Source organism: Perognathus longimembris, chromosome 2, assembly GCF_023159225.1.
Source record: "Perognathus longimembris pacificus isolate PPM17 chromosome 2, ASM2315922v1, whole genome shotgun sequence".
Lineage (NCBI taxonomy): Eukaryota > Metazoa > Chordata > Mammalia > Rodentia > Heteromyidae > Perognathus > Perognathus longimembris.
The window spans coordinates 93,004,575-93,028,929 of NC_063162.1; the positions used below are offsets into that span (position 1 = coordinate 93,004,575).

General features: G+C 34.6%; 1 protein-coding gene and 1 pseudogene across 5 annotated transcripts in view; both read left to right on the top strand.

Annotated features, from left to right (window-relative positions):
• The window catches only part of Snx13 (sorting nexin 13), a 119,154-nt gene that overhangs the window by 82,257 nt on the left and 12,542 nt on the right, over positions 1-24,355 (top strand). For 4 of the 5 annotated variants that reach the window (XM_048339734.1, XM_048339737.1, XM_048339739.1 and 1 more), the window contains 5 exons: positions 3,601-3,670; positions 9,274-9,446; positions 11,875-11,982; positions 14,071-14,181; positions 24,114-24,275. In XM_048339734.1, the coding sequence (XP_048195691.1) occupies positions 3,601-3,670; positions 9,274-9,446; positions 11,875-11,982; positions 14,071-14,181; positions 24,114-24,275 (624 nt within the window). The remainder of the gene's footprint in view (positions 1-3,600; positions 3,671-9,273; positions 9,447-11,874; positions 11,983-14,070; positions 14,182-24,113; positions 24,276-24,355) is intronic. The other variant, XM_048339735.1, reaches the window with a different exon arrangement.
• Positions 19,556-20,763, top strand: LOC125346847 (annotated as a pseudogene).

The following is a 24,355-nucleotide window of genomic DNA, read 5'->3' on the forward strand; positions in this document are numbered from 1 at the left end:
TATAATAATGTCCATTATGCAAAGTTTCCAAATGTTTTGAAACTTTGCTTTGAAAATTTCTATTCATATGCATACTGTTTGTACAAGTATTTAAACACTAGTAAAATCTTTTATGTTTGGAATAAAGGCTTTCTCAAATAAGAAAATCTTTTTTAATCATATAGTAATATAAACCCAACTCTCTGAATCTTAGTCGTATTTGAGGTCAGTGATTTGTAGTACTTTGCTATTCTTAAAAATATGCCAAATTAATACATTTAAATTGAATCTTCAAAATCTTTTAAAAGTATGTGTACAAGTATTACTGCATTTTTAAGTAATTTTAAATTATAAACTGTTGTGATAGTTCATTCCACTATACTAAGCAAAGAAATTAATATCTCAAAGTACAATTGCGATGCCAGGTAAATTATTTTCAAAATTTCCTTGTATTTGTGTTTGCTGATACATCATTCATAGAAAATGTGTATTTTTCAGCTGAGCACAGTGATATATACCTATAGTTCCAGTTTCGGAGGCTGTGGCTGGTGAATCACTTGATCTATTGTCCAAACCTGGACAATGTAGGAAGACTGTATCAAAACAAAACAAAAAGAAAATTTTATTTTTTTTCAGTTTTTGCTTAGCATAATATTTCAACTTTTTTTCTTACAAGAAGTTTTAAGTATCTTAACTCAAGGATTAAACTGTAATTTTTTTTTGTTGTTTCAGGACCAAATAATGAATTCATTTTGAAATCACAAGTTTCTTTTATCAATCAGTACTTATGTTCCTAAATGAACTGTAGTTCTGTAGTTAACATTATTTTTACCATTTATAATTTGATAGTCAACTCATTTATGCATTATTACTATAACTGATTTTTAAGAGACTGTCATCAGAGTTTCCATTTTTAATGTACTGAGAAAGACATTTATTTTCAAAGTCCTTAGCAACAAGATTGTAATAGTATGAGAGGCTGCATGCTTAAAATGATTAGTAAGTACATTTGCTTTTTTTTCCTCCCCTTTTTTCTTTCTTTTTTTTGCTGCTAGTTCTGGAGTTTGAACTCCTTGTACTTCTTAGGGTCTGGGCACTGTCCCTGAGCTTTTTTGTTGAAGTTTGGCACCCAACCATTTGAGCCACAGCTCAAATGCTGGGTTTTTGGTTGTTAATTGGAGATAAGAGCCTCACAGACTTCTCGGCCTAGGCTGGCTTCAAACCATGTCATAGCACATAAACTGCCATTTGCTTTTCAGGGTGAAAAAGCCTGAATCCTCAAATTTTAGCCTCCAGGTAAATAGGATTATATATGTGAGCTACCAGCGCCCAGTAATACCTTATTTTTTTTAAAAAAAAAATTGTTTTCTGTTCTGGCTTATAATTAAAAGATGCAAAAGTAGATAACAAATAGAGTATTAGTTAGCCATCCTAGTCCTCTGAGGCTTCTTCTGTTTTTCATATAAAAACATTAAAATATGTATGTAAAATGATGACATTGGTTTTTTCCAGGAAAACAATTTATTTCTTTAAAAAATAACTAAAAATACCTTGAAACATATTACAGGTTGTGCTGTTTCTATTAAAATTTTATTGTGGACCACATGAATATTTTAAAGAAGTACATTTTCCTTTCAATATAATTTATTCCATGTTTTATTAACAGCACTTTGTCATTGGGATAAATGAGGTACAAGAAAGAGTAGGTTTTTTTTTTTTTTAAATGTCTCCTAAGCTATCAGTGATGGACCTTGTAGTATGATTGTACCACTTGAATTGGCCAAGATCCCCTGTGGTTTGTTTATAAGAAATGATCACAATTTGCTTTAGTTCCTTTAGTTTAAGTAGCTTTGTATCATTTATTATAAAGATGGCTGCATTTAAGTCACTTGGGAGACGCTTGTCTTATTAATTTGTAATACCATGTTATGACTTAACTCATTCAGATCTTACAGTTTTTGAAGAATGGAATATACCTAAATTATATAATATTCATCTGTTAGAGGTCCCCAAGGCCACTCCCAGGTTCAGTAATTTGCTGAGAAGGTTCATTTAAGTCAGACCCATGACAAGCATTTATTATCATGAAAGAATACAGAGCAAAATCAATAAAGAAAAAGGTAATTAGGGAAAAGACTGGAGAAAACTAGGCACAAGCTCCAAAAAGTCCCAGGGACATCACACAAAATGTGCTTAATTCCTCAGTGTGTTACAACAACATGATGTTTTGCCCCAGACAAAAACTCATTGGAATGCATAGGTTTTCTTGGAGGAAGATGAGATTGTGCATGTTGTGTTTGTTTTATCCCAAACTCTAGACTCAGAAGTAAACTAAGCACTGAGCATTAACCATCTTGTTTTTAACAATTTTAGGTACAGTAGGCCAGTCAGCATGCTGTTAGAGAATGGTAGGAGCTTTTCTTAACCAGGTGCTATCCAAAGGATAACCTTACAAGCAGTTTCTTGTAAGAAGAGCAGTTTGCATATTGATCTGCCCATTGTGCCTTTACTTATTATATGGTTATGTTTTCCTCTTTGTAAGTGAGTGTAGCAAAGTGTTTAGTTAAATTCATTTGCATCAATCAATAAGAGGTATTGTTTGTGGAATTATTATTATTTTTAATCCTGGCACTGGGTCTTAAACTCAAGGCCTCTAACTTTGTCTCAGCCTTTTCATTCATTACTGACTCCATACCACTTGACATACATTCAGTCTTTGCTATTTAAATGGAGAAGAGTTTCAAAGATTTATTATCAAAGGTGGCTTTGAGTCGTGATCCTCAGATTTCAGCCTCCTAAGTAATAGTTAAGACAGACATGAACCATTGGCTCCTGGCTTGTGAAATTACTTTAGAAAATTATAATTAAGATGATATTTTGAACAATAATTTCAACAACAAAAGTCTTACGGTATGGATTCACTTCATTTAGTAAGTAATCATAATAAATAATGATAACTAATATTGGCTATAACAGTTTTTACTAAATGTTTTACATATTATAAATACTTTATATATATTATATGATACATATAACCACATGATATAAATACAATAACATTTATAGCAAGAAATTAAGTTAACTGGGACCACTAACAAAAGTGCTAAGTTATAGAATACAAAGATTATTGTAGTATGTTTTAACATTTAAAAAACTTAAATTGTTGTTAGTAACGTGGCTACTTATTTTTATTCTGCTTTTTATTTTCCTGACCTCTATTGAGTATAATTAGAAAGTAGGAATTTAGCAGTATATGGACTATGAACAAGAAGTAATCTGATAAGTTATCTTGATTCCTAAATTATTTTGGTTCTTAGTTTCTTTCAATTGTAAGTTTTGAGACAAGCTCTCACTATGTTGTTGAGGCTGGCCTAGAACGTGAGAGCCTCCTGACTCACCCTTCTCACATTATAAGCATGTATTGTTACATCAAATTGGCTTCTAAATCTTGGCTTTTTTTCTGTTTTTAGTATAAATGGAGAGTACTTATATATGGGGAAATTCAAATACTTGGCCATTTACATGCAGAGAGTATGAATAAATGTATATTTGATAGATAATTCTTTTAACTATTTTCCTAAAATAATTTTTAAAAATTGTTTCCTGATTTGTTTTCTTCAGTCTTTAGATGACCTTTCAAATGTGTCTTCTGATGACTCAGTACAACTTCATGCTTACATTTCAGACACTGGTAAGAGACTTTGTACTTGTCTTAAGTGTGAGTTTAAAGCTGTTGATTATTACATCTCTTGGTTACTGATCACTGTTACTTTCACAGTTTTTGTTTGAATTCATACTTTTAATTTAGATATTTTATTTGATAGCATATTTCTTACTAAATTCTATTTGTATATTGGGCTTTGGGGGGGCTTATTTTTACTTGCGCCTTCAGGTATTTTCTTCCCTATGATTGCCATGATTTAATATTTGGAAATGCTTGTATTCTAATTATTTTGTTATCTCAAACACTGACTCCAGACGTTTTCTTTCTGTATTTGAATCTAATTGGCAGTTATTCTTTTGGGGAGAACTATCAATTAATATTTACTTTCTAGAGTTAGACTAGGTAACTAGAGTGAAAACCAAAAGCCTCTGAGTGTATGCATTTTCTCTTCACAAAATGCTTGATTAGGTTTTGAGACCTCTTAGGCTTTATGGTCTACCAACATATAGAATTGGTAGCCTACCCAGAAGAGTATTATCAATCTCCATCATTACCACTGAGTTACTCGATGATACTAATGAGTAATAAATGATGACCATTTTTAAATCTAGTCTTTCACTATTTCTAAAATACAGAAATACATTTATTATACACATATTGAAGTGAAAAATATGCTGAGTTGCGTACCTCCATCAATTTCATTTTATACAGTATGCTTACATTTTATACAGTAACAAATGTTATTGTATAAATATAGTTTTAAAACTCCCAATTTGTATTCTTAAAAGTTTTTTTGGGAGAGGTTGTTTTTTCTTTCTCACTAAAAGCATTCTCTTTCCTATCAGATTTCTGGACTAATCTTTTATGTGTAGTTGGTTCATAGACTACTTTGTACTAAATGACCATTGGATGACAGTAGTACCAGTAAAAGCAGATGTTACTTTTCTTTCTTTTGATATACTTGTCCCACCTTTTACTTATGTAAATTTTTAAAATTACTTTCAAAATTTTTATATTCTGTTGGTTTTCTTCTAATTATGCAAGTCTTTGTTAAGGTGAAAATGTTTATTTAATACACTGTCTTTTTATTCTTTAAAAGCTGGTCCTGGGGCTTTAACATAGGACCTGGACCTGTATGCTGTCTCTGAGATTTAGTTTTAGTTTATTATTTTTATTAACATTTATTTATTTATGCATAAGGCTAGCACTCTACCACTTGAGACACAGCTCCACTTCTGGCTTTTGGTGATTAAATGAAAATAAGTGTCTCATCTTCATGGATTTTCTTTCCCTGGCTAAAGCCAAGCTGCAATTCTCAGATCTCAGCTACCTGAGTAGTTAGGATTATAGGCGTAAGCGGAAAATATAAAACTTTAAAAAAATTTTGGTGAAAGCTGGAGAGAAGTTTTTCATTCACCCATTCATACCAATATAGATAATCAGACTGTCATGTTATTAAAACAGTTTACTAAGAAGCTACATAGAACCTTTTGGTGATTACTTACAAAATAGCAAAATATTTAGGTAGCTCTAAAACTTGTACTTTTTTCATGATTATTTATCAGTATAACAGGTTTTTAGATCAGCTTTGCCTTCTGGTTAGTGTGGCAGTCTAAAATGCTAGGGGAATCCTGCCTCCTACACGCTTGAAAAGGCTAAAACAGTATTGTGGAAACGGTAAAGGGAGAAAATTCTGGGAGGTAAAGAGTCATGGAGCTACAGGGTTCATAGAAGCATAAAGACTGTTTAAATTTTGATAGCATTTGGTTGCTTTCAAGTTTGGATGACCATAGGAAGCTGGCACCAAGTCCTTTATGTAAATCTCTTAAGTCACAAAGGGCAGTTTGATGGAGAAACAGAACTAACACACTTAGCTTCCCTCTAAATGGAAAGAAGAAATCTCAAGCTCATGGTTAAAAATGTTATCAATCACACAAAAAGTTTGTTCAGATTTAGCTGTCCAATTCAATTTTGTGATTGATAATCACAGTGTCTTCAGCCAGAAAACCAGTACAGTTATCCCTTAGTATTTGTGGGGCTTTGCTTCTAGGCCCTATGCAGACAACAAAATCCACAGATGTACAACTTCTTTATATAAAAATAGACCATATTTGCATGTAAACTGCATATATCCTCCATATACTGTAGATTACAAGTAATTTAGAGAGAATCTACACTAGGTATTACAATATCTACATTATTATGTTAGTTGTGTACTATAGATGTTACTTGTAATAAGTATTACTGTAATCGTTAAAACTGAAACAGGAATTTTTAAACCTCAAACCCAAACCCCAGAAGTTTCATGTGTCAGGTCCTGCTGTACCCCCCATATATGACAAAGGGACATAGTAAAGGACATAGAAAAGAGATTTATTACATGACGTTAGAATGCCATGAGATGACAACTAGTTAGCCATCTTCGTGGTACAAACATGAGTTTCAGATTTTATGGACAAAGAATTGGGGGCAGGGAGACTTGGAAAAAAATCATTCTAAGTGAAGTGAGCCAGACCCAAAGAAACATGGGCCCAGTGTTTCCCTCATAGGGAATAATTAGTACATGTTTAGGTTAGTCATAGCAAAAGATCACAATAGCCCAATAACTATGCCCATGTGAACACACAAGATGATGCTAAGTGAAATGAATTCTACATTATGGAAACAAGTGGTATATATCATTGTTGTAATTATTTTCATCATGCCATGTGAAACTACCTTTTTTTCTTCTTTTTTTTCCTCTCATATTCCCTTCCTGTGGTTTTACCCCTGCTTTCACTGTATCGGATCTTAGTACCCTGGATACTGTATATATGTGTATTAGAACTAGACAAGGGAAAGGGATTACCAAAATTGAGAGACAGTGGATAAAAAGACAAACCATTCCAAAAGCAATACTTAAAAACCATTTGATATAAACCAACTGTACAACTCAGAAAGGGGAGAGGGAAAGGTGGAGGGGGAAGCGGGGGAAAAATGAGGGAGGAGGTAACAAGTTGGATAAGATCTGTACTCACTGCCTTACATATGAAAGTGTAACCCCTCTGTACTTCACTTTGACAATAAAGAAGAAAAAAGAAGAAAGACAAATAACATTTACAACATAGTTTTAGGACTCTAAGTACCTAGGCAAGCAAGAACAGTTCTTATATTGTAGAGTGAGCATCCATATGCTCTAAACATGTGAAGCCAATACCAACATGTAACACAGCTCTATTAATTGTTTCCACTGTTGGTAGATACAGTAAAAAGAAAACCGCTTTGGGAATTTCAACTTAAAAATAAATGTAGGTTATTGTTGTTAATGGTAAAAAAATAAATAAGAATTGGGGGCAGGGAGAAAGAGGCATGTATCATTTTTTAATGGTCTTGATCAAACAATGGCCTGATCATTATTTCACTTATTTTTTCAGGAAGATTCTAGTGAAGTAGCTACTATTGACATCACAGGTCAGGATACACAAGTCACATGAATGACCTGTCCTGAGGAGACCATATTGTTCTGTCGTTGTAGTTTAGGTCCCTTGTCTTGAAGATCCTATCAGTCTAGTCTTTCCAAGAATCCAAGGCTACTGCAAAGTGACTGCAGAGAGAATGGCTTAGGTCAGAGACACATACAGAATGGATTTTGGAGTGTGAACCCTTTTCCTGATTTTAGTTAATTTGGTACTTTTAAACAAAAGCATCTTTTAAGATTTCTTCTTTCCATTTAGAGGGAAGCTAAGTGTGTTGGTTCTGTTTCTCCATCAAACTGCCCTTTGTGACTTAAGAGATTTACATAAAGGACTTGGTGCCAGCTTCCTATGGTCATCCAAACTTGAAAGCAACCAAATGCTATCAAAATTGAAACAGTCTTTATGTTATGTTTCTTATGTATATTATGTATGTTATGTAAATATTTGTTTGCTTTATTGGCTAGAGAATAGTGGCAAGGAAAAATGTCTAGAGGTATTCAGTACAAAATCATTTAAAGATATTTTCAGTGTATGGTTTATTGAAAATGGAGACCATGAGGATACAGAGAACTAACTGTACAAAAATAACTTCTGAACCATGGAACCCAGCAGTTGTGGTGACACTGGTCATACTAAATTTTCCTATCGCCCAGGGTACTCAGAATGCCCAGACAGAAGCAATGCCTATTGATAGTGAGGTTGGGAAAGCAAAAGCCCAGGAACAAATAAGACCCAAATTAAAGGAGAGTTAACAGAGTCAGCATTTGGGATAAATTGTGTTCTAAGAACTAAAGATGTCAAGTCTTCATATAATTTAAGTGTTTTTAAAATATTGGTAAATAGAGCTAGGTGGCATGTCTGTAATCTCAATTACTCTGGAAGATTAAGGGCCACTCCAGGCAAGAAATTATTGAGATTCTCATCTCAGCACACCAAGTTGAGCAAGGCAAAACATATCTGTAATATGAACTATGTAGGAAGTGTAGGTGGGAAGATCACAATTCAAGTCAAGATGACAGTACAAAATTTGAGATCCTGTAAATTGAAGAAAATTATGGGGAATAGCTCAGCTGCTATAATACTTGCTTATTCAAGTTCTTGAGTTAAAACCCCACTATAACACTTTTCAAAAAAAAATGAAGATAAAAAGTATATATAAGTATAAATGACAGAAAAGCAAACAAAATAAAGCATTCAGTGATTGAAGTTAAGATGAGTGATGGATAAGGAAATTAGCCAGACACAGATAAGAGGAAGACAGTTTCAGAGACCTAAAACAGTATAAAATATACCAGGTTAAAAACATTAATCAAACTTGATGCTGGTGGCTCACGCCTGTAATCCTAGCTACTCAGGAGGCTGAGATAGGAGGATTGTTCAAAGCCAGCCGAGGCAAAAAAAAAAGTCTGTGAGCTTCTTATCTCCAATTAACCACCAGAACTGGAACTGTGGCTCAAAGTGGTAAAGGACTAGTTTTGAGCAAAATAGCTTAGTAATAGTGCCCAAGCCCTGCCGACCAAAAAAACAAAAAACAAAAAGAAAAAGCAAAAAAAATCAAAAACCAAAAAACAAACTAAACATGAATCAAAGTTCATGTCTTTATTTTAGACTAAATAGGACTTAATGATTTATCTGACTTGTATGCGGCAAATCAATGGGCAAATGATTTTGTTGTTAAGTCCCTCAAATAAACTAGACAAGAATTACTGAAATTATCAGAGAATTGCCAGGAGAAAAATCTTATTTTATGGCTTTTATTTTTCAGTTGGATAGATTTAAATTGAAGGACAACTAACTAGAAAAGGACAGTAAGAAGGTTTGGTTGTATTTCTGTTGTTTCCTCAAAAAGTCCCAGCTGCTGTACTCAGAGGTGGTGCTCCAGTAACATCCCTACCAATCCACAATAGCTTTTGGGAAGAGAATACAAAGTATAGACATCAGTTTGCTACCACCATCTTAGGTTGTTAGCTGTCTTCTGTTATTGCAATCATTTGTAACAGCTGTTCATGTGAATGCAGAATTCAGGCGCCTGTTTTATTCGTCAGTAACATCCTTTTGTCTCAGTCTGTCATTTCACATTCTCCATTTCATGTTGACTTTTTTTGTTTGTTTCTGTTCTTCGTCTTCCTCCTTTCTGTGTCTTTTGTGCCACTTTGTTTGGATTTGAATGACTAGTATATGCTGACTATGACCCATATGCTGTGGCAGGCGTTTGTAATGATCATGGCAAGACATATGCCTTGTACGCCATCACCGTACACCGGCGCACTCTGAACACTGAGGAGATGTGGAAAACTTACCGGAGATACAGTGACTTCCATGATTTCCACATGAGAATCACTGAACAGGTATGGAGGCTTCAAGCTGTGTTCTTATACTGCCTTTTTGTGTTTTTTTTTAATTTAGTTTGCATACTAAACTTCTAAGAAATGTTCATATCTTCAGATTAATGAGATGAAGTAAGGTCATATTTTATGTAATCAGCATAAATATGATTTGGCGTAATTACTAGATCCAGTGTTGAGAATTTGATCTATTAAGGCAATGAAGAGCAGGTGTAAGAGAATGAGAATCAGTAAGATCACTCTTAATATGAAATCTAGTGGCAATGTACTACTAGTGGTATACTTTGGAAATTTTAAATAAAATATTTCAGATATATGTATATTTTTAAATGTATGTTTGTGTGCTTGCTTTGCCAGAGGTATTATGTTTGATGTAGAGATAGGGCTTGCTATAGGGAATTTTAATGCTTTTGTTGTGGAAGCATAATTTAAGAGTTATACTTGTCAAGGGTATGTACCTCTTATCTAACACTGTAACTGTTAAGTCTTAGTACCATTGCTGCACTTATTATGAACTATGTCCTAAAACAAACTTATTAGTTAGATAACATTTTAAATTCTTACTGTATATAGTTTTCTTAATACATAACAGTAACTAGCAGCACTTTTTTTCCAGAACAAGGTTTTCAACTCAGAGCCTCATACTTACTTGACTTACTTGCACACTGGTGTTTTACTTCTTGAGCCACACCACCTGTCCTTTTTTATATTGATTATTTTGGAGCTGGAGTCTCTGGGAAATTTTCTGCCTCGGTTGTCATCAGATTGCTTTCTTCCAAAACTCATCCTCTTTGATAGCTTGGATTACAAGCATGAACCACAGACCACAGGCATCTGACAAGTTGTGTGTGGGAGAGTGTGTGTGCATGTGCATGCATGTATGCACACCAGTATTCAGGCATAAACTCGGTATTATGCCCTTTGCTCAACTTTTTTGGCTGGAGCTCTACCACTTGAGTCATTCTTTCACTTCTGACTTTTTACTATGAATTAGAAATAAGTGTCCTGAGAAGTTATCTGCCTTAGCTGGCTTGATTCTCAGCTAGGTCCTTTAAAGCTAGCAAATACAATGGCACTATTTTTCTTATTTTGATTAAATATTTTATTAAACTTAAAAAATAGCAGATGAAGTTGAACAGACGATCTGTGAGGCTTATTTTCAAGTCTTGAAAGTCTTTATTCAAAATTTAGATATACAAGTTGTATTAAACCAATAAAGATAATTAGTATGATGCCTTATTGGATGATAAAGCTTTAGAGTTCCTAGCATTACTGTTTTAATGGATACTGTCATATTTTTTGGTGTATTGGTTTACAGGGCTGGCATACCAAAATAATAGTGTGGGTGGTTTAAACATAAGAATTTCCTTTCTATCATTTCTAGAAGCTAGATGTTCAAAATCCAAGTCCTTACAGGTTCAGTTTCTCCTGAGACCTCATCCTTGGCTTGGACAGGGGTGTGTGCACGCGCTCCCCTCTCCCCCCCCCCCCCCCGCCGTCAAACAATGTACTTGTTTGCACATTATTTCAAAGCAACCATCAGAATTTGAGGCAGAGGCTTTGCTGATTGAAACTTTCTTCTCCCAGTCCAACTATCAGTTTTCATTTAATAATGCATTGGAATCTTCCAGTTTGGAAATGAAAAGTTGGCTGAATGTCCATATCTCTTGTTTTTACTCTCCATATCAGAAATTGTTTTTCTTTACAGGAAGTATTGCTGTTATTTGAAGCAAAAAATATTTGTTCGTTTTTTTCCAGTTGGTTTTACTTCGAAGTGTGCATCACATGGGAAAAGCAGGGAAACGTAAAAGTTCTAGGCACTGGCTGTTTACTAGGCACAGTTATACTAAATGGCTTTGTTCTTAATTCTTAACTAGAAGTTAGCATGGTTAATATCCTGTGTTTGAGCTCAGTGTTGCAGATTATTGTTGTGATTCCATTGGCACCAAGAATTTTTTTTTTGGCTAGTCCTGAGTTTTGGACCTATAGCTTGAGCACTGTCCCTGGCTTTTTGCTCAAGGCTAAATAACACTGTACCACTTGAGCCACAAGGCCTCTTCTGTTCATGCATGCAAGACAAGCACTCTACTGCTAAGCCATATTCTCAGCCTATCAAGCAAGATTTTTTATAAGTTAATAACTTACTCATAAGTCAAAAGATTAGGAAAAGTGTTTCTTGGCTGCTTTTATCATGTAAATGCTAAATCTCATAATAATTGTAGTTATACAGGAAACTAATATGGCCAATATAAATCTTCTTTATTTATTTACATTTATCACTCTTAATTTTTTGTAACTAATAGATATTAGAACACAATTTTGAGTATATCTGAACACTTTTCTGATTTTTGATATGTAGAGAAATACTCACATGAAAAATTCTATTTTTGTAACAATACAGAAAAACTGTTTACTGTATTATGTCTTATAGTTTGAAAATCTGTCAAGCATATTGAAGCTTCCTGGTAAAAGGACTTTTAATAACATGGATAGAGATTTTTTGGAAAAACGGAAAAAGGATCTAAATGCATATTTACAGGTAAGTCTATATTTGCTATGGCTGGTAGATTTTTGTTTGATGTAACATTGCAAATTTCTTTATAAATAATGCTATAGGATTAGAAGTATAGCTCAGTGATAGAACATGTGTTTCATATTCTTAGAATCCTTATTAAAAATAGCCATAATAAAAATAACATTTTTCCTATATTAGCAAAAACATAACCACTTTGAGCAGTTTATGAAATGTGACATGCAATCTATTCAGTTATTCATAAACATTATATCTGTGATTACTGATTAACTTAGAAATTTTCTAAATACATGGCATCACATATTTTGCCACTCCCATGTTTAGATGTAAAATGCTGGTATTTTATGTAGACTAAAACTTAATCATTTTCAATTCAGTGTGTAGTAGTACTTCATGTTATATCAAAACCCAAAACATTTTCACTTATATGTTTATTATAATCAATTAGTTGTAAAAAGGGCTTTTATTTTGACCAGACATGCATAGAAAATGTATCCTGATCACATTTTCTCCTAACTCTCTCCTTATCACTTTCCCTTATTCTTCCTTTTCCCCTTCCCAAACCAATTTTTAACAAGTTCAATAGATAACTAGTAGATTTTTATTCCCAGATAAATATGCGTAGCTACCTGTGATGGCCCAGAATAATTCTAAGACTTCTAAAGTTACAGAATAATTCAAGAGAAGGATTTCAGAAAGACTATTTTTTATATGTAGTAGTTTTCTCTTGAGGAATGTCTCATAATTTACTCAGTGCATAAGTTGTTAGGATTCCCAGAAATAACTTTCTTTTAGACCTACATATCCATATTGTAGATACCATATTAATAGCTTTTTACAGTTTTGTTTTAAAATAAAGTAATGGTTTATAATGTTTTACTTGTATTAGTCAAGGCAACAGCTGAGGTATATAGTGTTCCATTATTTAGCTCTGTGTACTCTACAAAAGGTATGGACAGCTACAGATCTTAGCCAGTATGTGTGATCTAGTGCTTCTTTCATGAATAGCAGAGTTGAGGGAACACTCTGAACTACAAACCCTAATGTAATTGCTAAGTAATCTGGCTCCTTTCAGAAAAAGTTTTTTGACCTCTATCTTAGAACTTAGAAATATACTGAAAATAATACTGAATACTGCTTAGATAACTCATAACTGCTTATAATCATAATTAGAATTCCACATTCTTACTATCTATGGAAAGGACAATAGAAACATACAAATCTCTGCTCTTACCCATCATTATTCACTCTTGGCTTAGAGCTGAACATCTGATATTATTTGACCCTTGCTGAATACTTTGACTTTTTTTGTTGGTTGTGGGGCTTGAAATCTGGGCCTAGGTGCTATCCCTGATCTCTTCAGTTCAAGGTTAGTACTCTACCACTTGAGCCACAGTGCCATTTCCCATTTTCTGGTGGTTAACTGGAGATAAGAGTCTCACAGACTTGTCTTGCTTGGGCTGGCTTTGATCTTTATTCCTCTGCTCTCAGCCTCCAGAGTAGCTCGGATTACAGATGTGAGCCATTGGCTCCAGCTTGACTTTATATATATATATATATATTTCAGTTTAATTGTAGTCTATAAGATTTTGAAGATGACAACCCTTTTACAAATTTGTTAACTTAAGTGTGTCTATACTGTTTAACTCATGAATTCACCGGTTGTATTGATGTTAAGTTCATTTGTAGTTATGAAAACAGTATTTCACTTAAAATTCCTTTATAACATCTGAAAATTTTTCTTCCAATTCTTTTGCAAACATTCTGTTTTTATAAAATTCTATTTAATATTAATTGTATTACTGTATAACAGTTTTTTTTAATGTGGCTCTTTAGTGTATGGTGTTGGCTCAGAAAGTAGAATGGTAAGTATATTTGGGCAACTTACACATGAGATGTTCTGAAAATCAAAATAGCATATGTAGAGAATGCACATCAAACTCAACATAACAATGCAATTAATAATTTTTATTTTAACCTTGTACTTGTTTTTTTAAGTAAGGTTAAATATTTTATTACATATTAACTTTCTATAAAATAAAAGTATAAACAGTAGTTAATTATCAGTTCAAAATGCCCTTATCCATCTTTTAGTTGCTGTTAACACCTGAAATGATGAAAGCATCCCCACCTTTGGCTCACTGTGTATGTGATTTTCTTGAGAACAAAGCCTATAGTAAGGGGAAAGGAGACTTTGCTCGAAAGGTAAGCACATGGTTGCATTGATGTCTCTCTCTTTCCCTTTTTCTCTCATGTTGTACAAATGGGTTTTATCATGACATTTTACCCATGCGTATATTGTACTTTGATTAGATTAACTCCTTCTATTGCTCTATCCTTCATCCCTTCTGTTAGTGTGTCTTCTTATATATCATATTAATACACAGATATGATATGTTTTGATATTATTCCCCTTTCTGCCATCTTTTCTACTTCCCAGTCCCTCCAAACAGTCCCACAACACTGCAATAAAAATTGGTGTTCAGGAGTCTCTATTGTGTAGTGATTTATATACTCTTTTGGATATATACCCAATTGTTTTGTGGGATTTTTTTGTTTTTATTTGTTTGTTTTGTTTTTAGTTTTATACTGGTTACACTAATTTACATTCCTCTGAATTGTTTTGAGGGATCTTCCTCACATACTAACCAATAATTGTTATTTATGTTCTTCGTGAAAGCCATTCTGATTAGAGTGATATGGACTTTTAGTGTAATTTTGATTAGCATTTCCTTTTTGGACAGGATATTGAACATCTTTTGGTGTTTACTGGCCATTTCTGCTTCTCTTGTTATTGTTGCTTTGTGCCAGTACTGGGGCTTGAACTCAGGGCTTTAGGGATTGTCACTTAGCATTTTTTTTTCCCCGAATGAAGGCTGATGCAACTTGAAGTATACCTCCACTTCTGGTGTTTGGTAGCTAATTGTACATAAGTTTTATTTCCTGCCCTCGATGGCTTTCAACTGAAATTCTCAAATCTCAGCCTCCTGGGTAACTAGCCATGAACAATCACCTTTTTCTTTTGAGAATTGCTTCTTCAATTCATAGGCTATCTTGTTTAATTCATATAGACAATCTTGTCATTCTATTGACTATTTGTTTTGCTGTGAAGAAGCTTTTTATTCTGATCCAATCCCATTTTTTTCAGCCCTTGCTTGGATTTACTAAACTATTAAAAATTGTATTCTGGAAGTTGTCACCTATGCATATAATTTCAAGTGTGTGTGTGTGTGTGTGTGTGTGTGTGTGTGTGTGTGTGTTCCTCTTGGGCTTTAACTCAAGACCAATGAGCTGTCCCTGAGCTTTTTATGCTCAAGGATAGTGTTGTACCTTTTTGTTTTTTGTTTGTTTGTTTGTTTGTTTGTTTTGGCCAGTCCTGGGCCTTGGACTCAGGGCCTGAGCACCATCCCTGGCTTCTTCCCGCTCAAGGCTAGCACTCTGCCACCTGAGCCACAGCGCCCCTTCTGGCCATTTCCCATATATGTGGTGCTGGGGAATCGAACCGAGAGCTTCTTGTGTAGGAGGCAAGCACTCTTGCCACTAGGCCATATTCCCAGCCCAGTGTTGTACCTTTTGAGCCTGATTTTCACTTCCAGCTTTGGGGTAGTTCATTGAAGATAAGAGTCCCATGCATTCTCCTGCCAGGATGACTTTGACTGTGATCCTCAGATCTCAGCCTCCTGAATAGCTAGACTTACAGGCATGAGCCACCTGTGTCAGTCAAGCATTTCTTTTAATAAAAGAAAAGATTACCTTGGAATACTGCTTAGCAGTGCTTGGCTAGCATGCATGAAGTCCTGGGTTCAATTCCTCAGCACCACATAAACAGAAAAAGCCAGAGTGGTGCTGTGGGTCAAGTGATAGAGAGCTATCCTTGAGCAAAAGAAGCCAAGAACTGTGCTCAGGCCCTGAGTCCCAAGCCCCAAGACTGGCAACAAAAAAAACAAAAAAGAGAGAGAGAGAGAAAGAAAGAAAAGATTAGATTCATGTGTGTTTTAAAACTACCTTTTGGAGGGTGGGCCCGGGTGCTGTTCATGCCTAGCTCAAGACTAGTGCTCTACCACTGAGCTACGGGTCCCCTTTTGTTTTTTCTGAGTAGTTTATTGGAGATAAGAGTCTTCCAAACTTTCCTGCCCTGGCTGGCTTACAAACATGGTCCTCAGATCTTAGCCTCCTGAGTAGCTAGAATTAGAGGCTTATCTTCTGTGCTTTATTTAGTATACTGCTTGCTGATTGGAGTATCTGCTGAGTAGCTACTATATGTAAACTCCTCCCTTTACATGTGGGTTGTGAGCTAGCAGTAGGTTCAAAGAAAGGAAAAATTATTGTTAAAATAGCACATTAAGAGAAATTTGCATAATATTACAAGCTTTTCATTATCTGGAGTAAGAACTATTTTAGGCTGAACTTTTTTTTTGTAATTTTAGTAGGATGAAGTAGACTATGTTCTGAGAGGATTTATACGTTTTAAAGTAAATCTTATTTTAAATTCTTTAACATAAAAAAGGATAGGAGGCCTATACTTAGAGAAGTATGTCATTTTATATCCTTTAAATAACATATAGGATGTAAGACCTAAACTTGAGTAAGATTCTAAGTGAAAAATAAGAAATGGTTGCTCAGATTGGGCAGGATGAATTAGTTGATAAGAATATAAGTTTTGAAGCTTGACAGCCTTCAGTTCAAATCACTATTTAATATTTATTAACTGTGAACTTGAGCATATTATTTTAGTTTCCTCAAGGAATGTAGATATTACCTTCATTGTGAGAGCATTGGATGAGTGCAATGCAATATTCTATGCTTAAAAGTACCTAGCGCATTGCCTCTAAATAACTGTTGGTTTTTAATAATAGCAGCAGCAGCAGCAGCAGCAATAAAGGCACTTCACAACAGCATCTGTAATAGTAGCAGTTAGGTAGGTGGCTGAAGGATATGCAGGAACTACTAGTATTTTTTTTTTTACAATTTTTAAAATAAAAATTAAGAAGGGAAAATATTCCTACTATTCTTCCTCTCTTCTTCAAAGATTCCCCTGAACAAAAAAGATTAAGCTATTGATAGAAAATAGATAAATTAATAATTTGAGGTAGAAATTTGTATAGTTACTTTCGTGTGTTGTATTTTATCTCTCTAGTTGATACTACCATTTCTACATTAAATACTTTGTTTAAATAGTGAATTCCAGGCTATAAACATATATATATGATGAAACACATATTGATTTATTTATGATTGAAGTGATTGCATTTAAAATCCTGCCTGAAATAGCTTTATTAATCAGAGTGCTGGTAGCTCACAACTGTACCCCTAGGTATTTAAGAGACTGAGATTTGAGGATCTCAGTACAAAGCCAGCTGGGCAGGAAAGTCGATAAGAATCTTATTTCCAGTAAACTACCTCGAAAAAGCTGGGATTAGAGCTGTAGATCAACTAGTAGAGTGCTAGCTTTGGGCAAAAGAAGCTCAAGGATAGCATTCAGGCCCTGCGTTTGAGCCCCAAGACTGACACTAACAAACAAATAAATAAATAATGAACAAATAGCTTTATTATCAACGGAGATACATTAAAATCCTCCTCTCATGTTTTCCTTATATTCATCTATCTCTAAATTGTATTTATTTTACTAGTACACAACTAATGAATTAAGAACAGTTTTTTTTTTTTTTTTTTGGCCAGTCCTGGGCCTTGGACTCAGGGCCTGAGCACTGTCCCTGGCTTCTTCCCGCTCAAGGCTAGCACTCTGCCACTTGAGCCACAGCGCCGCTTCTGGCCGTTTTCTGTATATGTGGTGCTGGGGAATCGAACCTAGGGCCTCGTGTATCCAAGGCAGGCACTCTTGCCACTAGGCTATATCCCCAGCCCTAAGAACAGTTTTTTGAGATAAAAGAAACATGTATACAGTGACCATTTTTAACAGCCAGAAGTAGCACTCTGTATGTCCAAATAATTACTTTGCATATTTTTAATTACTAATGAGTATAAAAGTTCATTTTTAGCAGCCTATACGTATTTTTATAAATCATAATGGCAGTCACCAAGGTTTTCTTGACCTTCTTAGAATTGTCTGAATAATTTTTAGGTGTATCAAGAATTATGATTTCCAAAACAACATTGAGATTCCATCTCACCCCAGTAATAATGTCATATATCAAGAAAACTAACAATAACAATTGTTGGAGGGGGTGTGGCCAAAGGGAACCCTACTTCATTGTTGGTGGGAATGTAATCTGGTTCAGCCACTCTGGCAAGCAGTATGGAGATTCCTCAGAAGGCTAAATATAGAACTCCCCTATGACCCAGCAGCCCCACTTTTGGGTATCTATCCAAAAGACCACAAACAAAATCACAGTAATGCCACCAGCACAACAATGTTCATCGCAGCACAATTTGTCATAGCTAGAATCTGGAACCAACCCAGATGCCCCTCCGTGGACGAATGGATCAGGAAAATGTGGTACATATACACAATGGAATTTTATGCCTCTATCAGAAAGAATGACGTTGTCCCATTTGTAAGAAAATGGAAGGACTTGGAAAAAATTATACTAAGTGAAGTGGGCCAGACCCAAAGAAACATGGACTCTATGGTCTCCCTTATTGGGAATAATTGGTACAGGTTTAGGCAAGTCATAACAGAGCATCACAAGGCCCAATAGCTATACCCTTATGAACACATAAGATGATGCTAAGTGAAATGAACTCCATGTTATGGAGACAATTGTTATGTCACTGTTGTAACTACTTTCATGTGTATCTGTAGCTTCTATTATTGATGATGTTCTTGTATCACCTTCCTGTGGTTGTACCTACACTATCTCTGTAATCTTATCTGAGTATATTGGAAACTGTGTATACTGGTATTGGAACTAGGAAATTGAAAGGGAATACCAAAATTGAGAGACACAGGGTAAAAAAAGAGAAACAACTACAAAAGCAATACTTGCAAAACTGTTTGGTGTAAGTGAACTGAACACCTCAGTGGGGGAAAGGGTAAGGGGGAGGGGGGAGGGGGGTATGAGGGACAAGGTAACAAACAGTACAAGAAATGTATCCAATGCCTAACATGTGAAACTGTAACCTCTCTGTATATCAGTTTGACAATAAAAATTGGAAAAAAAAAAGAATTAGGATTTCCATCTACATTTCTCTACTGACTAGTATACTGTTTTTCCCTAATTACATTCTACTAGAAGCAGGCACCAGAGAAAACAATGTACAAATATTTTATGAGTAGCTATTCAAAGCCTGAGAAATAATGCTATATAACAGATTAATAAATTGATCATACAGTTTGTCCAAATTTGATATAACACTTCCTAGAAAGAATAATTACCAAGTGGTATTTCTATTCACATAGTATCTTGTGTGTGTGCGAAAGCACACATGTGTTCTGGTCTGGGGGTTTGAACTCAGAGCTTTTTTTTTTTTTGTACATAGCAGCTTTATTCATAAACAGCAAATGCCGAAGCAACCTAGATTTTGATCAATAGGAATAGCTAAACAAATGGCAATTTCTTTTAATAGGATTATACATCAGAAAGAAACTAAATAAATGAATCTCATTTTTGGAAAGCTAACATCTCAAAGTAACTGGAAAATCTCAAAATACAAACTATTCACAAATTTCACAACCAGTGAATACTCATTACACAAAACAACATACCAAATGTTAAAAGTACTCACTTCTCCAGATGCCTGACTGCCTTTTGAGAATATTTATTATTTAATAAAATAATTATTTGCTCATTCTAAAGCTGACCATTCTATCCTAGACTCTTTCTGATGTTATAAAGTAGGGGGAAAATATAATACTTTTTAAGGCAATTGCTGACCAGCTCTGTAAAGAAAGAAATAAGCATTCTAATAAAATAAATTTTTAATCATTCCCCCAAAAATGTAGGCCATAACTTTCAGGCTCTAATAATGTTACATAAGATTCCTTAACATATAGTAGCTATCTTTTATCTCTAACAGATAAAAAGTAATTTAGACCAATGATACCTTCCTGAGTGTTAGAAATAATCAGACCCAACATTGAACTCAGAACTTTCGTGCTCAAGACTATTGTTCGCTTACTTGAGCCACAGCTCCACTTCTGACTTTTTTTTTTTTTTTTTGGTGCTTAATTTGAGATGAGAATTTCCTAGACTTTCATGCTTGATCTGTCTTTGAGCCATGATCCTCTGATCTTTGCCTCCTGAATAGAGTTACAGAGTGAGCCACCAGCACCTGCCTTTTGCAGTCTTTTTATCCAGTTTTATGATGTGTACATATTCTGAAAAGAATTCAGAGATCTAATGTTACAATTCCAAAATGGCTCTTCCCCTTTTTGGCCATTGCTGAAGCAGGAACAGCCAAAATGAAGTTCAATACCTTTGTCACTTCTTACTGAAACAAGAACCAGAAAAAGCATTTCAATGCAGTGTCACACATTCACAGGAAAATTATGTCTTCTCCTGTTTCCAAAGAGCTGATATAGAAGTACAATGTGTGATCTATGCCCTTCTGAAAGGATGATGAGGTACAAGTTGTATAAGTACACTATGAAGGTCAGCACATTGGCAGAGTGTCCAGGTTTACTGGAAGAAGTATGTCATCTACATTGAATGGAAAAGGCCCATGGCACCACTGTCCATGTGGGCATTTACCTCAGCAAAGTGGCTATCACCAGGTGTAACAGGACAAAGACCACAAAAAGATCCTGGAACAAAAACCCAAATCCACCAAGTAGGAAAGGAAAAGGGCAAATATAAGGAAGAAACAATTGAGAAGGTGCAGGAATGAAGTAATTTTATATACAACTTCCATTTTAAAAAAACTTCTTAAACGGAAAAATAAAATTCCATAATGTATCTTGTTACCAATACAAAGAATGTGGTTGAATTGGTAACAGAATGAACAGATAGCATCTATATAACTTAGCTTAAATTTATCTATTAACAATTCACAGTTTACTCTTATGTCTGGTGATTTGAAAGTTTATGTGTTGCTGGTTTTTTCATTTTGCACATCTATTTTAACCTAAACCCTATTTTATAAATGTAATTATCCAGTGATAGACTCTGATGTTGTGCTTATGAGATTCTCTTATCTTTGGTTAAGCATCAGAGTAATTAGATGGAGGTTTTAACTCCCTTTATTTACCCCATTGCCCTACAAATATGATATTTGTTCTTAAGTCACAGGAATAGCGGGTATATATACATAGAGGGGGTGGAGAGGGACAAATTCTTTTAAGTCTGGAATGGTACACTAGTAACTTTTTAATATCTCACTAATGATATAAAATTTAAGAATCCCTTAATAGTATCAGTGGTGGTAATTCAGGCCAACACATAGATAGAGTATATTCATTCAGTCAATTCATAAGTTTTTAGATGTACTCAAATCTCTGCTATGAACATAAAACATAAATATGTAAAATATGTTTGAAGATATTAAATGATCTATTCTGGTGAACCAAAAATTATATATAGAATTACAGATATACATGCACACGTATATACATGTGTACTTACATATAGCACAGACAAGAATTTCATTTCTAAAATCTTTGTATCTCTCATAACTTGGTAACTTTTCCTTGTTCTACACTTTGCTTCTCCTGACAGTGTCTCACTATAGATTGGGTATTCCATGATGCATATTTGCTGTATTATTGGCCCAGCTTAAGCTGCAGCAATAACCAAAACTCGCAACCATTTTATTGTTTTCTTGAGATTCATGTTTGGTTGTCCTTGCTACTTGTTTCACCTATTGTAGATTTTCTTGATGAATGTATAAATGGTATGAAGGAGGCTTGTTTTCTTGCCCTATTAACGTTGTGCTGCATTTCATATAAACCATTACATTTAGTTTGTTACTATTACCTCTTTTCTCTTTTACATAGAATATAATTTATTTTCCTGATAGTTTTTGTGTGACAACACTTTCTGGGTAATATTCTTTAAGTTTTGTTCAACTTCAAAAAAGTTTTTTTGTTTTAGTCTCCTTTCAGAGAGTCCCTTGTGAGACTACTTAATTTGTTTAGATTTCTCTCCTTTTCTTAGTTGAAATGATTTAACATATGTACAGTCAGATATAAAATTTTGCGGTCTACCCTCTGGAAATTTTTTTATATCTCTGGTCACATTTTTTAAAAATAATTCTCATATTCTGCTTTACTAAAATATTTACTTGTCTAATTTGTAACTCATCTTTGTTTTCTATTAATGGACACCATTCTCTCTAAATAATAATAGAGCATATAATGCGTTCTTTTCTTTTTCTCCTTTTTTATTATACTTTTAAAAAATATAATTTTATTGCCATTATTAAGATGTTATACAGAGTGGTTATCCTTTCTTAATTCAAGTGATGACTATATTTCTATTTTGGATAATATCACTCCTTTTCCCCTCCCGTATCTACCCACAGGTTACTCACCTAGCTCATTTTCTACAGTATCTACTGAACAGCATGATTTCATTTGTTCACCTTTGTGTTCTCTCCCTTTCTGTGCTTCACCTTACTCTCACTAAAAGAAAAAAAAAAAAAAAGCAAAAACAGCACATTACCACCACCTATGTTTCCATAAGTAGTATTTTTAATGTTCAGAGAGAAGTTATGCCTTTGGGTTTCTTCCCTGAGGGTATCCTTCTTTAGTGTCTGAGTGCCTATAGTCCTTTGTAGGTTATTATGTCCAGTTTTAGGTCTAGCTTCCACATATAAGAGAAAACGTGCTATTTGTCTCTTAGAGCTTGGTTTTTGAAATCTTAAAATATTGTTATTTTAGTTTTCCGTTTATTTTACCTTCTTTTTAGCTTCTATTGAAAGCATTGCTTCTAGTTTTGGTAGAAGTGTATAATTCTACCTGCATAAGTTTGTTTTGGAAAACCTTTTCATTTAGGATTTCTCTAATAAAGATGACAGTGAGACTGGACACAGTGGTGCATGCCTCTAAGCCAACCAGGAGGCTGAGGCAGGAGGATCATGAGTTCCTGGTCAGCCTGGATTATATAACAACTTAAAGTGATACTTTTTCCTCTCCCTCAAAAATGACAGTGAGTGATAGATTTATTTTCCAGCAATAACCTTATCTGTCAATTTTTAAATCACTTATACAATTCTAAAGATTCATTTTTAAGACTCCTCAAAGGCAATTTTTTTTTTTTTTGGCCACTTGTGGGGCTTGAACTCAGGGCCTGGATTCTGTGCTTGAGCCTGTTTGTGCTCAAGGCTAGCACTCTACCACTTGAGCCACATTGTCACTTCCAGTTTTATTTTTCTCTCCATTTGTCTTTATTTGTCATCTTCTTTTTAAATTTTTTTCTTTATTGTCAAAGAGTAGTACAGAAGGTTTACAGATTCATATGTAAGGCAGTGAATACACTTCTTGTTCAACTTGTTACTACTCCCTCATTTTTCCCCTACTGCCTCCTTACTCCTTCTCTTCCCCCGGATGAGTTGTACAGTTGGTTTACACCAAATGGCTTTGTAAGTATTGCTTTTGGAATGGTTTGTCTTTTTATCCTTTGTCTCTTGATTTTGATATTCCTTTTCCCTTCCCTAGTTCTTTTTTTTTTTGGCCAGTCCTGGGCCTTGGACTCAGGGCCTGAGCACTGTCCCTGGCTTCTTCCCGCTCAAGGCTAGCACTCTGCCACTTGAGCCACAGCGCCGCTTCTGGCCATTTTCTGTATATGTGGTGCTGGGGAATTGAACCTAGGGCCTCGTGTATCCGAGGCAGGCACTTTTGCCACTAGGCTATATCCCCAGCCCCCTTCCCTAGTTCTAATACCCATATAAACAGTATCCAGGGTACTCAGATGACATACCATGGTAGCTGGGGTACAACCACAGAAAGGGAATACAAGAGAGACAAGACCCAGTTTTTAAGAGATTAATTGGTGATAAGAATCTCATGTGGACTTTTCTGCCCTGGTTGACTTCAAACCAAGGTCCTCAGATCTTAGCCTCCTGAGTAGCTAGGATTACAGGTGTGAGCCACCATTGCCCAGCTTATATTGTTAAATTTACTTATATAGTAGTATAATGGAAAGTCATCGTATATATATATCTTTATTTTTCTAGGCTTTCAAAATGAGTAACGGGTATGACACAGTGAAATAATCTCACATATGTTTTTTTCTGTTTAGATGGACACATTTGTAAATCCTCTTCGAAATTCTATGAGGAATGTTTCAAATGCAGTTAAATCCCTTCCTGACAGTTTGGCAGAAGGAATGACTAAAATGTCAGACAACATGGGAAAAATGTCCGAAAGATTAGGTCAAGACATAAAACAATCATTCTTCAAGGTAAGAAGACATTTTCAGTAATATCTAAAATGAACCTTTAAAGTCAGGTACCATATATTGACCCCTTTTCCAAAGTCCTT